Source organism: Salvelinus alpinus, chromosome 22, assembly GCF_045679555.1.
Source record: "Salvelinus alpinus chromosome 22, SLU_Salpinus.1, whole genome shotgun sequence".
NCBI lineage: Eukaryota > Metazoa > Chordata > Actinopteri > Salmoniformes > Salmonidae > Salvelinus > Salvelinus alpinus.
Window position 1 is genome coordinate 39,895,008 of NC_092107.1, and position 16,156 is coordinate 39,911,163.

Sequence of the window (16,156 nt, forward strand, 5' to 3'; positions counted from 1 at the left end):
ACCAAACACTATAGTCACCCCCCTACCAAACACTGTAGTCACCCCCCTACCAAACACTGTAGTCACCCCCTATCAAACAGTGTAGTCACCCCCCTACCAAACACTGTAGTCACCCCCCTACCAAACAGTGTAGTCACCCCACTACCAAACAGTGTAGTCACCCCACTACCAAACAGTGTAGTCACCCCCCTACCAAAAAGTGTAGTCACCCCCCTACCAAACACTGTAGTCACCCCCCTACCAAACACTGTAGTCACCCCCCTACCAAACACTGTAGTCACCCCCTACCAAACACTGTAGTCACCCCCTACCAAACACTGTAGTCACCCCCCTACCAAACACTGTAGTCACCCCCCTACCAATCACTGTAGTCATACCACTACTAAACACTGTAGTCACCCCCCTACCAAACAGTGTAGTCACCCCCCTACCAAACACTGTAGTCACCCCTCTACCAAACAGTGTAGTCACCCCCTTACCAAGCACTGTTGTCACCACCCTATCAAACAGTGTAGTCACCCCACTACCAAACAGTGTAGTCACCCCACTACCAAACAGTGTAGTCACCCCCCTACCAAACAGTGTAGTCACCCCCCTACCAAACAGTGTAGTCACCCCCCTACCAAACAGTGTAGTCACCCCCCTATCAAACAGTGTAGTCACCCCACTACCAAACAGTGTAGTCACCCCCCTACCAATCACTGTAGTCATACCACTAATAAACACTGTAGTCACCCCCCTTCCAAACAGTGTAGTCACCCCCCTACCAAACAGTGTAGTCACCCCCCTACCAAACACTGTAGTCACCCCCCTACCGAACACTGTAGTCACCCCCCTATCAAACAGTGTAGTCACCCCCCTACCAAACACTGGAGTCACCCCCCTAACAAACACTGGAGTCACCCCCCTACCGAACACTGTAGTCACCCCCCTACCAAACAGTGTAGTCACCCCCCTACCAATCACTGTAGTCACCCCCCTACCGAACACTGTAGTCACCCCCCTATCAAACAGTGTAGTCACCCCCCTACCAAACACTGTAGTCACCCCCCTACCAAACAGTGTAGTCACCCCCCTACCAATCACTGTAGTCATACCACTACCAATCACTGTAGTCACCCCCCTATCAAACAGTGTAGTCACCCCACTACCAAACACTGTAGTCACCCCCCTACCAATCACTGTAGTCACCCCCCTACCAATCACTGTAGTCACCCCCCTACCAAACACTGTAGTCATCCCACTAGTAATCACTGTAGTCATCCCCCTACCAATCACTGTAGTCACCCCCCTACCAATCACTGTAGTCACCCCCCTACCAAACACTGTAGTCATCCCACTACTAATCACTGTAGTCATCCCCCTACCAATCACTGTAGTCACCCCCCTACCAAACACTGTAGTCATCCCACTAGTAATCACTGTAGTCATCCCCCTACCAATCACTGTAGTCACCCCCCTACCAATCACTGTAGTCACCCCCCTACCAAACACTGTAGTCATCCCACTACCAAACACTGTAGTCATCCCACTAGTAATCACTGTAGTCATCCCCCTACCAATCACTGTAGTCACCCCCCTACCAATCACTGTAGTCACCCCCCTACCAAACACTGTAGTCATCCCCCTACCAATCACTGTAGTCATACCACTACTAATCACTGTAGTCATCCTCCTACCAATCACTGTAGTCACCCCCCTACCAATCACTGTAGTCACCCCCCTACCAAACACTGTAGTCATCCCCCTACCAATCACTGTAGTCATACCACTACTAATCACTGTAGTCATACCACTACCAAACACTGTAGTCATACCACTACCAATCACTGTAGTCATCCCCCTACCAATCACTGTAGTCATACCACTACCAAACACTGTAGTCATACCACTACTAATCACTGTAGTCATCCTCCTACCAATCACTGTAGTCATCCCCCTACTAATCACTGTAGTCATACCACTACTAATCACTGTAGTCATCCTCCTACCAATCACTGTAGTCACCCCCCTACTAATCACTGTAGTCATCCCCCTACCAAACACTGTAGTCATCCCACTACCAAACACTGTAGTCATCCCACTACTAATCACTGTAGTCATCCCACTAGTAATCACTGTAGTCATCCCCCTACCAATCACTGTAGTCACCCCCCTACCAATCACTGTAGTCACCCCCCTACCAAACACTGTAGTCATCCCCCTACCAATCACTGTAGTCATACCACTACTAATCACTGTAGTCATCCTCCTACCAATCACTGTAGTCACCCCCCTACCAATCACTGTAGTCACCCCCCTACCAAACACTGTAGTCATCCCCCTACCAATCACTGTAGTCATACCACTACTAATCACTGTAGTCATACCACTACCAAACACTGTAGTCATACCACTACCAATCACTGTAGTCATCCCCCTACCAATCACTGTAGTCATACCACTACCAAACACTGTAGTCATACCACTACTAATCACTGTAGTCATCCTCCTACCAATCACTGTAGTCATCCCCCTACTAATCACTGTAGTCATACCACTACTAATCACTGTAGTCATCCTCCTACCAATCACTGTAGTCACCCCCCTACTAATCACTGTAGTCATCCCCCTACCAAACACTGTAGTCATCCCACTACCAAACACTGTAGTCATCCCACTACTAATCACTGTAGTCATACCACTACTAATCACTGTAGTCATACCACTACTAATCACTGTAGTCATCCCCCTACCAAACACTGTAGTCATCCCACTACTAATCACTGTAGTCATCCCCCTACCAAACACTGTAGTCATCCCACTACTAATCACTGTAGTCATACCACTACTAATCACTGTAGTCATACCACTACTAATCACTGTAGTCATCCCCCTACCAAACACTGTAGTCATCCCACTACTAATCACTGTAGTCATCCCCCTACCAAACACTGTAGTCACCCCCCTACTAATCACTGTAGTCATCCCACTACCAATCACTGTAGTCATCCCACTACTAATCACTGTAGTCATCCCACTACTAATCACTGTAGTCATCCCACTACTAATCACTGTAGTCATCCCCCTACTAATCACTGTAGTCATACCACTACTAATCACTGTAGTCATACCACTACCAATCACTGTAGTCATCCCCCTACCAATCACTGTAGTCATACCACTACTAATCACTGTAGTCATCCTCCTACCAATCACTGTAGTCATCCCACTACTAATCACTGTAGTCATCCCCCTACCAATCACTGTAGTCATCCCCCTACCAATCACTGTAGTCATCCCACTACTAATCACTGTAGTCATCCCCCTACTAATCACTGTAGTCATACCACTACTAATCACTGTAGTCATACCACTACTAATCACTGTAGTCACCCCCCTACCAATCACTGTAGTCATACCACTACCAAACACCAGAGGGCAGAAGAGAGCTAGTGCCTAAACTCAAAGATGACAGAGTGCCGTGGGGTTTCCACTATGTACAGATCTAGGATCAGCTTCCTCTACCTCAATCTTAACCTTAAACATTAGTAGGGGAAAATGCTAAACTGACCCAAGATCAGCGTCTATGGGCAATAATGCACTATTTATTACATTTAAATTTCAGTCATTTAGCAAACACTCTCATCCAGAGCACCTTACAGTTAGGGTTAAGTGCCTTGCTCAAGGGCACATCAACAGTTTGTTCACCTTGTCGGACTCAGGGATTCAAACCAGCGACTTTTCCGTTACTGGCTCAACGTGCTTAACTGCTAGGCTACCTGCCGCCTCTGAGGTTAGGGGTCAGGGGTTAGAGCTAACAGGGTCTCTGACCTCAAAGACGTCTGTGTAGTGCTCTATGAGGTTAGGGGTCAGGGGTCAGGGGTCAGGGGTTAGAGCTAACAGGATCTCTGACCTCAAAGACGTCTGTGTAGTGCTCTATGAGGTCAGGGGTCAGGGGTCAGGGGTTAGAGCTAACAGGATCTCTGACCTCAAAGACGTCCGTGTAGTGCTCTATGAGGTCAGGGGTCAGGGGTCAGGGGTTAGAGCTAACAGGATCTCTGACCTCAAAGACGTCCGTGTAGTGCTCTATGAGGTTAGGGGTCAGGGGTTAGAGTTAACAGGATCTCTGACCTCAAAGACGTCCGTGTAGTGCTCTATGAGTTCCTCTACGACGAGGCCAGCTGTGAAGTCCTTCCCGTCAGTCTGGAACAGTGTTGGGCCAAATACTATAGCCAGGTTATGGAGATTCATCTGGTTCAGCTCTGCAAACCGCTGCACACTGTGGACAACACACACACCGTTACAGTCTGAGCTGAGGGGTGTGCGTGCGTGAGGGTGCGTGCGTGAGGGTGCGTGCGTGAGGGCGTGTCTCACCAGTAGAGGTGGTTGACCAGGGCTCGTAACGTGGCCTTGTTGACTCTGGGCAGGCGGCTCAGCAGCAGCTGGTACTGAGAGATCTTGCTGCTCTCCTCTGGGATCACTGACAGACAACACACACACACACACACACACACACACACACGCACGCACGCACGCACGCACGCACGCACACACACAGCAAAACATGTTTTACTCAGTTAGGTCACGTTTGGTTCCTAGTGAATACACCCCTGCTATATAGTACCTCACCCCTATTTTAGGCTGAGTGTAGGGAGTTGGGGTTAGAGTGCAGGGTGTACGGTGGTTAGGGTGTACGGGTAGAGGTTAGGGTGTACAGTGTTGGGGTTAGAGTGCAGGGTGTACGGTGGTTAGGGTGTACGGGTAGAGGTTAGGGTGTAGGGAGTTGGGGTTAGAGTGCAGGGTGTTATGGGTTAAGGTGTAGGGAGTTGGGGTTAGAGTGCAGGGTGTTATGGGTTAAGGTGTAGGGAGTTGGGGTTAGAGTGCAGGGTGTTATGGGTTAAGGTGTAGGGAGTTGGGGTTAGAGTGCAGGGTGTTATGGGTTAAGGTGTAGGGAGTTGGGGTTAGAGTGCAGGGTGTTATGGGTTAAGGTGTAGGGAGTTGGGGTTAGAGTGCAGGGTGTTATGGGTTAGGGTGTACGGTGTTGGGGTTAGAGTGCAGGGTGTACGGTGGTTAGGGTTAAGGTGTAGGGAGTTAGGGGTTAGGGTGTAAGGGTAGAGGTTAGGGTGTAGGGAGTTAGGGGTTAGGGTGTAAGGGTAGAGGTTAGGGTGTTGGGGTAGGGTGTTGGGGGTAGGGTGTAGGGGTAGGAGTTAGGGTGTTGGGGTAGGGGTTAGGGTGTTGGGGTAGGGGTTAGGGTGTTGATGTTGGGGTAGGGTGTAGGTGTTAGGGGTAGGAGTTAGGGTGTAGGGGTTAGGGTGTTGGGGTAGTGGTTAGGGTGTTGGGGTTAGGGTGTAGGGAGTTAAGGTTAGGGGTAGGGGTTAGGGTGTAGGGGTAGTGGTTAGGGTGTAGGGGTTAGGGTGTAGGTCTCACCAGGTGTGCTGAGCCATGCGCTGGCAGCCTGTGTGGTGAACAGTCTCTCTCCAGACTCTCTGAAGAAGCGTTTCAGTGTGTTAGACACGTCGTCCACCTGGTGCTCCCCCTCCTTCAGACGCACGCTACGAGCATCCCGCCGGAACGCCTCGCACAGCGCCGCCACGCGACTGTTCACACCGCTCTTACGGTAGATACCCTCGGACGTCAGACCTAAAACACACACACAGATTAAAACTCACACACACACACATTAATATACACACACTTCATAACACATACCTCCTCACAACCCCTTCTCTTACTGACCAACCAAAACTATGTCAGAGTTCAGAGCAGCAGCTAATCTGAGATTAGGAAGAGTTATCAGATGTAACAGATTAACATTCCAACCACAAAACAGGAGAAACTACCCAGAACCCAACAAGTTCAGCCTGAACCCCAGTAAGACCAGTGAGTCACTAAGTCAATAGGAAAGAAACCACAGGGAGAAACCACAAGCCTTGGTCAGCAGACAGAGAGGAGTTAACACATAACCTAGGAGACAGAGAGGAGTGAACACATAACCTAGGAGACAGAGAGGAGTTAACACATAACCTAGGAGAGAGAGGAGTTAACATATAACCTAGGAGAGAGAGAGAGAGAGAATGAAGGAGAAAGAGAGAAAGAGAGAGAGAGAGAGAGAGAGAATGAAGGAGAAAGAGAGAAAGAGAGAGAGAGAGAGAGAGAATGAAGGAGGGAGAGAGAGAGAGAGAGAGAGAGAGAGAGAGAGAGAGAGAGAGACAGAGACAGAGAGAGAGAGAGAGAGAGAGAGAGAGAGAGAGAGAGAGAGAGAGAGAGAGAGAGAGAGAGAGAGAATGAAGGAGAGAGAGAGAATGAATGAAGGATGGGGAGAGCGATGTATTTTTTATTTCCCTTTTGTTTATCCATTTCACTTGCTTTTGCAATGTAAACATGTGTTTCTCATGCCAATAAAGCCCCTTGAAATGAATTGAGAGAGAGAGAGAGGGATGAAGGAGGGGAAGCGAGAGGAAATAAATAGTGCTGATTGGTTGTCCTTTGCTTATTTCTCTATATGAGCCAGAACAGTCACGAGGCAACACAAACACACACACACACACAGCTACACACAATCTCTCACCACACTGTGTGATGTAGTCAATGCAGCGGTCCACTAGAACAGGGATGTCAGTCTCAGTTAGTTGCTGTTGACTAAGAGAGTCTCCTGCACTGCCTGCTGCTCTCTGCATGGACACACACCAACCCTGGAAGTCAAGCTTCCTCTCCCCCTCGATGTACAGAGTCCTGGAGGGAGAGAGGGAGGGAGACGGACAGGAAGAGAGGGAGGGAGACGGACAGGGAGAGAGGGAGGGAGACGGACAGGGAGAGAGGGAGGGAGACGGACAGGGAGAGAGGGAGGGAGACGGACAGGGAGAGAGGGAGGGAGACAGACAGGGAGAGAGGGAGGGAGACGGACAGGGAGAGAGGGAGGGAGACAGAGAGGGAGAGAGGGAGGGAGACGGACAGGGAGAGAGGGAGGGAAACGGAGAGGGAGAGAGGGAGGGAGACGGACAGGGAGAGAGGGAGGGAGACGGACAGGGAGAGAGGGAGGGAGACGGAGAGGGAGAGAGGGAGGGAGACGGACAGGGAGAGAGGGAGGGAGACGGACAGGGAGAGAGGGAGGGAAACGGAGAGGGAGAGAGGGAGGGAGACGGACAGGGAGAGAGGGAGGGAGACGGACAGGGAGAGAGGGAGGGAGACGGACAGGGAGAGAGGGAGGGAGACAGACAGGGAGAGAGGGAGGGAGACGGACAGGGAGAGAGGGAGGGAGACGGAGAGGGAGAGAGGGAGGGAGACGGACAGGGAGAGAGGGAGGGAGACGGAGAGGGAGAGAGAGGGTCAATATAATAGTGCTTGTGTCAGCATATTAAAACCATGTCATTTTGCCTCCTATTTCTAAGCACCTCTTCCAACCCCTTGAACTAACAACAGTGTCTTCACTGACATTTTCAACCTCTCTCTGACTGAGTCTGTAATACTAACATGTTTCAAGCAGACCACCATAGTCCCTGTGCTCAAGAACACCAAGGTAACCTGTCTAAATGACTACCGCCCCGTAGTACTCACATCTGTAGCCATGAAATGCTTTTAAAGGCCGGTCATGACTCACATCAACACCAACCTCCCAGAAACCCCAGACCCAATCCAATTTGCATAGTGCCACACTGCCCTTTCCCACCTGGACAAAAGGAACACGTGAGAATGCTGTTCATTGACTACAGCTCAGCGTTCAACACCATAGTACCCATGAAGCTTATCACTAAACTAAGGATCCTGGGACTAAACACCTCCCTCTGTAAATGGACCTAACAATCTCTCCCTCAACGTGATCAAGACAAAGGAGATGATTGTGGACTACAGGAAAAGGAAGTCCGAGCCCGCCCCCATTCTCATCGACGGGGCTGCAGTGGAGCAGGTTGAGAGCTTCAAGTTCCTTGACGTCCACATCACCAACAAACTATCATGGTCCAAACACACCAAGACAATCATGAAGAGGGCACGACAAAGCCAGTTCCCCCTCAGGAGACTGAAAAGATTTGGCATGGGTCCTCAGATCCTCAAAAAGGTTCTACTACAGCCTCCCCCCCAGAGTCAATATGTCAGCATCATCCTCTCACCTGCCTCTCTCCACCAGAACCAGGACCTCATTCTCCTGCTGGATCGCTGTGATAAACACACAACAATTTAACAAACACACATATGGAACCATTTAATGTTATGATGGTACTAACACCGAGAGAGAGAGAGAGACAGAGACAGAGACAGAGACAGAGACAGAGAGAGAGAGAGAGACAGAGAGAGAGAGAGAGAGAGAGAGAGAGAGAGAGAGAGAGAGAGAGAGAGAGAGAGAGAGAGAGAGAGAGAGAGAGAGAGAGAGAGAGAGAGAGAGAGAGAGAGAGAGAGAGAGAGAGAGAGAGAGAGAGACAGAGACAGAGACAGAGAGAGAGAGAGAGAGAGAGAGAGAGAGAGAGAGAGAGAGAAATAGAGAGAGAGAGAGAGAGAGAGGGAGGGAGACGGACAGGGAGAGAGGGAGGGAGACGGAGAGGGAGAGAGAGGGTCAATATAATAGTGCTTGTGTCAGCATATTAAAACCATGTCATTTTGCCTCCTATTTCTAAGCACCTCTTCCAACCCCTTGAACTAACAACAGTGTCTTCACTGACATTTTCAACCTCTCTCTGACTGAGTCTGTAATACTAACATGTTTCAAGCAGATCCACAAAGAATTTGAAAACAAATCCAATTTTGATAAACTCCCATATCTACTGGGTGAAATTCCACAGTGTGCCATCACAGCAGCAAGATTTGTGACCTGTTGCCACAAGAAAAGGGCAACCAGTGAAGAACAAACACCATTGTAAATACAACCCATATTTATGCTTATTTATTTTAACTTGTGTGCTTTAACCATTTGTACATTGTTACAACACTGTATATATATAATATGACATTTGTAATGTCTTTCTTGTTTTGAAACTTCTGTATGTGTAATGTTTACTGTTAATTTGTATTGTTTATTTCACTTTTGTGTATTATCTACCTCACTTGCTTTGGCAATGTTAACACATGTTTCCCATGCCAATAAAGCCCCTTGAATTGAATTGAATTGAATTGAGAGAGACAGACAGAGAGAGAGACAGAGAGAGAGAGACAGAGAGAGAGAGAGAGAAATAGAGAGAGAGAAATAGAGAGAGAGAGAGAGAGAGAGAGAACTCACAGAGCTCCTGTAGTTTGCGTAGGTGTATCTCCTCCTCTTCCACACTGTCCTCTAGGTAGGCATGGAGGGAGGAGCCGACCAGCGCGAACCAGCCAACCCGAGGGCTCTGTAGATTCAGCCCGTCTTTATACCGCAGCCGGCCAATCCTTTCAAAAGCCAGCCTCAACAGGCCCTCTGCATTAGATGGAATAAACGTCTGGGGAGAAGAGGGGGCGGGGAAAGAGATAAAGGTGTTTCAGGACACATCCCATTTCTGAGCCTTGACCTTGATTACCTAGGTGAGAGATCACTGTGAGTGTGTGGTTACCTTGGTGATGGACTTAACCCACTCCTTGTGGCTGTCTGGGCCATCAGTGCCAAAGAGATAGATACGCTCAGAGTCTGAGTACAGCTCAAACGTATGATTATAGCTGAGAGAGAGAGAGAGAGAGAGAGCGAGAGAGAGAGCGAGAGACACAAAGAGAGAGAGAGAGACACAGAGAGAGAAAGAGAGAGAGAGAGAGAGAGAGAGAGAGCGAGAGAGAGAGACACAGAGAGAGAGAGAGGGAGAGAGAGCGGGAGAGAGAGAGAGAGAGAGGGAGAGAGCGGGAGAGAGAGAGGGAGAGAGAGACGGAGCGAGAGAGAGAGGGAGGGAGAGAGAGACGGAGCGAGAGAGAGGGAGGGAGAGAGAGACGGAACGAGAGACAGGGAGGGAGAGAGACGGAACGAGAGAGAGGGAGGGAGAGAGAGACGGAGCGAGAGAGAGGGAGGGAGAGAGAGACGGAACGAGAGACAGGGAGGGAGAGAGACGGAACGAGAGAGAGGGAGGGAGAGAGAGACGGAGCGAGAGAGAGGGAGGGAAATCGGAGATTTTTATTATTTTTCTTCGCCAAGTCAATTCATCAAATGAAAATGATTCTGTAAAGAGACAGACTGGATTAAAGTGATGAAACAGTAGAGTGATAGGTAGCTACCCATGTCTCTCTGGTGTGTTGACAGCCAGACAGACTGGATTAAAGTGATGAAACAGTAGAGTGATAGGTAGCTACCCATGTCTCTCTGGTGTGTTGACAGCCAGACAGACCATCTCTGTAGACTTCAGGGTTCCGTTGGGCGTGGAGGTCTTGTCACTCTCATAGTAACTAAAGTTCCCATCATTCAACGTACACCAGCGACGACTGAACTCTGCAGAAACAGGAGCAACCAGAGGACATCATACACAGAGGACATCATACGCAGAGGACATCATACGCAGAGGACATCATACGCAGAGGACATCATACGCAGAGGACATCATACACAGAGGACATCATACACAGAGGACATCATACGCAGAGGACATCATACGCAGAGGACATCATACACAGAGGACATCATACACAGAGGACATCATACACAGAGGACATCATACGCAGAGGACATCATACGCAGAGGACATCATACGCAGAGGACATCATACGCAGAGGACATCATACACAGAGGACATCATACACAGAGGACATCATACACAGAGGACATCATACACAGAGGACACACTTTGACCAAGCCAACATCATCACCTTGAGCTAGGTGAGAGGAAGGGACTACAGGAAGGGACTAGAGGAAGGGACTAGAAGAAGGGACTAGGGGAAGGGACTGGATGGAGGGACTAGAGGAAGGGACTAGGGGAAGGGACTGGATGGAGGGACTATGGGAAAGAACTGGAAGAAGGGACTAGGGGAAGGGACTAGAGGAAGGGACTAGAAGAAGGGACTAGGGGAAGGAACTAGGGGAAGGGACTAGGGGAAGGGACTAGGGGAAGGGACTAAGGGAAGGGACTAAGGGAAGGGACTAAGGGAAGGGACAAGAGGAAGGGACAGGGGGAAGGGACTAGAGGGAGGGACTAAGATACTAGGGGAAGGGACTAGAGGAAGGGACTAGGGGAAGGGACTAGGGGAAGGGACTAAGGGAAGGGACTAAGGGAAGGGACAAGAGGAAGGGACAGGGGGAAGGGACTAGAGGGAGGGACTAAGATACTAGGGGAAGGGACTAGAGGAAGGGACTAGGGGAAGGGACTAGAGGAAGGGACCAGGGGAAGGGACTAGGGGAAGGGAGTAAGAGACTAGGGTAAGGGAATATGGGAGGGGACTAGGAGACTAGGGCACTAGAGGACGGGACTAGGGGAGGGGACTAGGAGACTAAGGAAGAAACTAGGGGAGATGTGTGTGTGTGTGTGATTGGCTCACCCTCCCTGGCCTTACGCTCCGTGATAGGCCGGGCCATGGAGGCGGTCTTGAAAAGGAAGCCATTGTGAGTGACGGGGTGCTGTGGTGAATAGTGTTGAGGCTCCATGACCCCAGTCACCTCCGACCGAGGCAGCTCTGCAGACACAACAACAACACACTGTCAACATGCACACTCATTATTACACAGTAATACAACATGTAAATACCTGTGTTGAGGTTGTGTGAGAGGAACTGGGCCTGTAGTTTCTGGTTGTGTGCGAGTGCTAGGGAGAGGGGGGAGGGACAGTCAGCCTGGCCAGTAGAACAGTTCACATCAGCTCCACAGAACACCAGACACAACGTCTCCAGCACATCACTGCACTGCACGTTTATACACAGGGCCTGGAGAGGGAGAGAGAGAGGGAGAGAGAGGGAAAGGGTGGAGAGAGAGAGGGGGAAAGGGGGAGAGAGAGAGGGGGAAAGGGTGGAGAGAGAGAGGGGGAAAGGGGGGAGAGAGGGAAAGGGTGGAGAGAGAGAGGGGAAAGGGGGGAGAGAGAAAGTGGGAAAGGGGGGAGAGAGAGGGGGAAAGGGGGAAGACGTTAGGGTGAGGATAACTGTTTCAAATTCAGAAAATGTTTTGATCACTTTGTCAGTGTTACCTAGGAGGAAGTAACATCGCTGCCATGCTGAATAGGAGCTTTTTGTAGCTGTCACAGCAGTATTAGACCCTCATTGTAGCTGTCACAGCAGTATTAGACTGTCATTGTAGCTGTCACGGCAGTATTAGACCCTCATTGTAGCTGTCACGGCAGTATTAGACCCTCATTGTAGCTGTCACGGCAGTATTAGACCCTCATTGTAGCTGTCACGGCAGTATTAGACCCTCATTGTAGCTGTCACAGCAGTATTAGACTGTCATTGTAGCTGTCACAGCTGTATTAGACTCTCATTGTAGCTGTCACAGCAGTATTAGACTGTCATTGTAGCTGTCACCGCTGTATTAGACTGTCATTGTAGCTGTCACGGCTGTATTAGACTGTCATTGTAGCTGTCACCGCTGTATTAGACTGTCATTGTAGCTGTCACGGCTGTATTAGACTCTCATTGTAGCTGTCACAGCAGTATTAGACTGTCATTGTAGCTATCACAGCAGTATTAGACTGTCATTGTAGCTATCACAGCAGTATTAGACTGTCATTGTAGCTGTCACAGCAGTATTAGACTGTCATTGTAGCTATCACAGCAGTATTAGACTGTCATTGTAGCTGTCACAGCAGTATTAGACCCTCATTGTAGCTGTCACAGCAGTATTAGACTGTCATTGTAGCTGTCACGGCAGTATTAGACCCTCATTGTAGCTGTCACAGCGGTATTAGACCCTCATTGTAGCTGTCACAGCTGTATTAGACCCTCATTGTAGCTGTCACAGCAGTATTAGACTCTCATTGTAGCTGTCACAGCAGTATTCGACTGTCATTGTAGCTGTCACAGCAGTATTAGACCCTCATTGTAGCTGTCACAGCTGTATTAGACTCTCATTGTAGCTGTCACAGCAGTATTCGACTGTCATTGTAGCTGTCACAGCGGTATTAGACTCTCATTGTAGCTGTTACAGCTGTATTAGACTGTCATTGTAGCTGTCACAGCGGTATTAGACTCTTATTGTAGCTGTCACAGCAGTATTAGACCCTCATTGTAGCTGTCACAGCAGTATTAGACTGTCATTGTAGCTGTCACAGCAGTATTAGACTGTCATTGTAGCTGTCACAGCAGTATTAGACCCTCATTGTAGCTGTCACAGCAGTATTAGACTGTCATTGTAGCTGTCACAGCTGTATTAGACTCTCATTGTAGCTGTCACAGCAGTATTAGACCCTCATTGTAGCTGTCACAGCAGTGTTAGACTGTCATTGTAGCTGTCACAGCGGTATTAGACCCTCATTGTAGCTGTCACAGCAGTATTAGACCCTCATTGTAGCTGTCACAGCAGTATTATACTGTCATTGTAGCTGTCACAGCAGTATTAGACTCTCATTGTAGCTATCACAGCAGTATTAGACTGTCATTGTAGCTGTCACAGCAGTATTAGACCCTCATTGTAGCTGTCACAGCGGTATTAGACTCTTATTGTAGCTGTCACAGCAGTATTAGACCCTCATTGTAGCTGTCACAGCAGTATTAGACTGTCATTGTAGCTGTCACAGCAGTATTAGACCCTCATTGTAGCTGTCACAGCAGTATTAGACTGTCATTGTAGCTGTCACAGCAGTATTAGACCCTCATTGTAGCTGTCACAGCAGTATTAGACTGTCATTGTAGCTGTCACAGCAGTATTAGACCCTCATTGTAGCTGTCACAGCGGTATTAGACTCTTATTGTAGCTGTCACAGCAGTATTAGACCCTCATTGTAGCTGTCACAGCAGTATTAGACTGTCATTGTAGCTGTCACAGCAGTATTAGACCCTCATTGTAGCTGTCACAGCAGTATTAGACTGTCATTGTAGCTGTCACAGCAGTATTAGACCCTCATTGTAGCTGTCACAGCAGTATTAGACTGTCATTGTAGCTGTCACAGCAGTATTAGTGAACTTTTTTCTCAATTCATAGATCAGGGTCTCAGAGAGTTCTAGAACATTGTGACGTCATAACCTACGACATTCCACAAGCCTACACATTTCACACCAACCCACAGTCCACCTGTTGTTGTTGGGCAAAGCAGTGGTGCAGCTGGCTCAGAACAATCCACTCTTTCTCAACTGAGACCAATGACTCACATCTCTGAGGACTTTAAGGTGAGGGGGACAGGGGGGTAAAATCCTCCAGGGACAGGGTAAGGGACCAGGGGTCAGGGTAAGGGACCAGGGGTCAGGGTAAGGGACCAGGGGTCAGGGTAAGGGACCAGGGGTCAGGGTAAGGGACCAGGGGTCAGGGTAAGGGACCAGGGGTCAGGGTAAGACTGAACGGGGTGAGGGGACAGGTTAACTGGGAATCATGGGAGGAAATTAAAACCAGTCAGGAAGAGAGGGTAACGTTGAGAGAAAGATAGAGACCAGGAGAGATACAAAACAGGGAGGAGGATGTGTTTACAGCTCAATGCAGCCTTCCAGCTGGAGCACGACCCAACACAGTAACACACACAATGATGCTGCTGCACTCTCTCTGAACCAACAACCCACATCCTTTTGGTGTGATTGGGGGATTCCACACTTCCATGTCACTCCTCTGTCTCTTCCCTTCTCTCCTTCCTCCCTCTCTACTCATTTCTCTCCCTTCTCCTACTCTCTCCTTCTCCTACTCTCTCCTTCTCCTACTCTCTCCTTCTCCTACTCTCTCCTTCTCCTACTCTCTCCTTCTCCTACTCTCTCCTTCTCCTACTCTCTCCTTCCTCCCTCTCTACTCATTTCTCTCCCTTCTCCTACTCTCTCCTTCTCCTACTCTCTCCTTCTCCTACTCTCTCCTTCCTCCCTCTCTACTCATTTCTCTCCCTTCTCCTACTCTCTCCTTCTCCTACTCTCTCCTTCTCCTACTCTCCTGTATCTTGTTCTTCTCCAGGACTTCTAGCCCTCACACATCAGCAAACATGCACACAGACACAGGGAGGAATCAAATACTTTTACGCAACCCCTGGAGAGCTAGAGAGAAAGAAAGAAAGACAGAACAAGAGAGAGAGAGAGAGAGAATTATTTTTCTGAGGGCCGTGTGGAGTCTCTATACCCTGGGTGTGTCTCTGAAAGTGAAAAGAAAATATGAAAAAAATATGAAAGTCTTGTAATCAGAGAGTGATTAAAGATACCCATTCCCTCCATCCACAAACTAACAAATGTTTCACATGCTTGGCAAGCAGAGGATCACACATGCACACACAAACACATTCACACAAGACACACTCACACAAGACATGCACACAGGACACACACAATAGAGACGCACGAGACAGGAAGAACGAAGTGTGATCCATCTGTTCCAGCATTACCTCACCAGAGAGACCTACTGTAGCAGACAGAGAGACCTATCAGACAGAGAGACCAGCAGACAGAGAGACCTAGTGTAGCAGACAGAGAGACCTAGTGTAGCAGACAGAGAGACCTACTGCAGCAGACAGAGAGACCAGCAGACAAAGAGACCTATCAGACAGAGAGACCAGCAGACAGAGACACCTACTGTAGCAGACAGAGACACCTAACAGACAGAGAGACCTATCAGACAGAGAGACCTATCAGACAGAGAGACCTAGCAGACAGAGAGACCTAGCAGACAGAGAGACCTACTGTAGCAGACAGAGCGACCTAGCAGACAGAGAGGGAAAACAAGGCTGAGGAGAAAAACCGAGAGAGTGTGATATGAAAGGAAGAGAGGAGAAAAATAATTTAAACATTTGGGAGAAGAGAAATAGGACAAAGATATTAGAACAAGATGGGTAAGGACAGAGACAGAGAGGAGAATAAGAGGGGGAAGGACAGAGAAAGAGAGGAGAATATGAGGGGAAAGGACAGAGAAAGAGAGGAGAATAAGAGGGGTAAGGATAGAGAAGGAGAGGAGAATAAGAGGGGTAAGGACAGAGAAAGAGGGGAGAATAAGAGGCGTAAGGACAGAGAAAGAGAGGAGAATAAGAGGGGAAAGGACAGAGAAAGAGAGGAGAATAAGATGGGTAAGGATAGAGAAAGAGAGGAGAATAAGAGGGGTAAGGACAGAGAAAGAGAGGAGAATAAGAGGCGTAAGGACAGAGAAAGAGAGGAGAATAAGAGGGGAAAGGACAGAGAAAGAGAGGAGAATAAGATGGGTAAG

At 48.9% G+C, this 16,156-nt stretch overlaps 1 protein-coding gene across 5 annotated transcripts in view; it reads right to left on the minus strand.

Moving 5' to 3' along the window:
- LOC139549504 (arf-GAP with Rho-GAP domain, ANK repeat and PH domain-containing protein 1-like) overlaps positions 1–16,156 on the minus strand; it is a 103,062-nt gene that overhangs the window by 27,120 nt on the left and 59,786 nt on the right. For all 5 annotated transcript variants that reach the window (XM_071360075.1, XM_071360073.1, XM_071360074.1 and 2 more), the window contains 10 exons: positions 11,598–11,772; positions 11,392–11,526; positions 10,216–10,351; positions 9,495–9,597; positions 9,188–9,383; positions 8,088–8,133; positions 6,551–6,714; positions 5,410–5,622; positions 4,357–4,462; positions 4,114–4,261 (listed from right to left, as the gene is read on the minus strand). In XM_071360075.1, the coding sequence (XP_071216176.1) occupies positions 4,114–4,261; positions 4,357–4,462; positions 5,410–5,622; positions 6,551–6,714; positions 8,088–8,133; positions 9,188–9,383; positions 9,495–9,597; positions 10,216–10,351; positions 11,392–11,526; positions 11,598–11,772 (1,422 nt within the window). The remainder of the gene's footprint in view (positions 1–4,113; positions 4,262–4,356; positions 4,463–5,409; positions 5,623–6,550; positions 6,715–8,087; positions 8,134–9,187; positions 9,384–9,494; positions 9,598–10,215; positions 10,352–11,391; positions 11,527–11,597; positions 11,773–16,156) is intronic.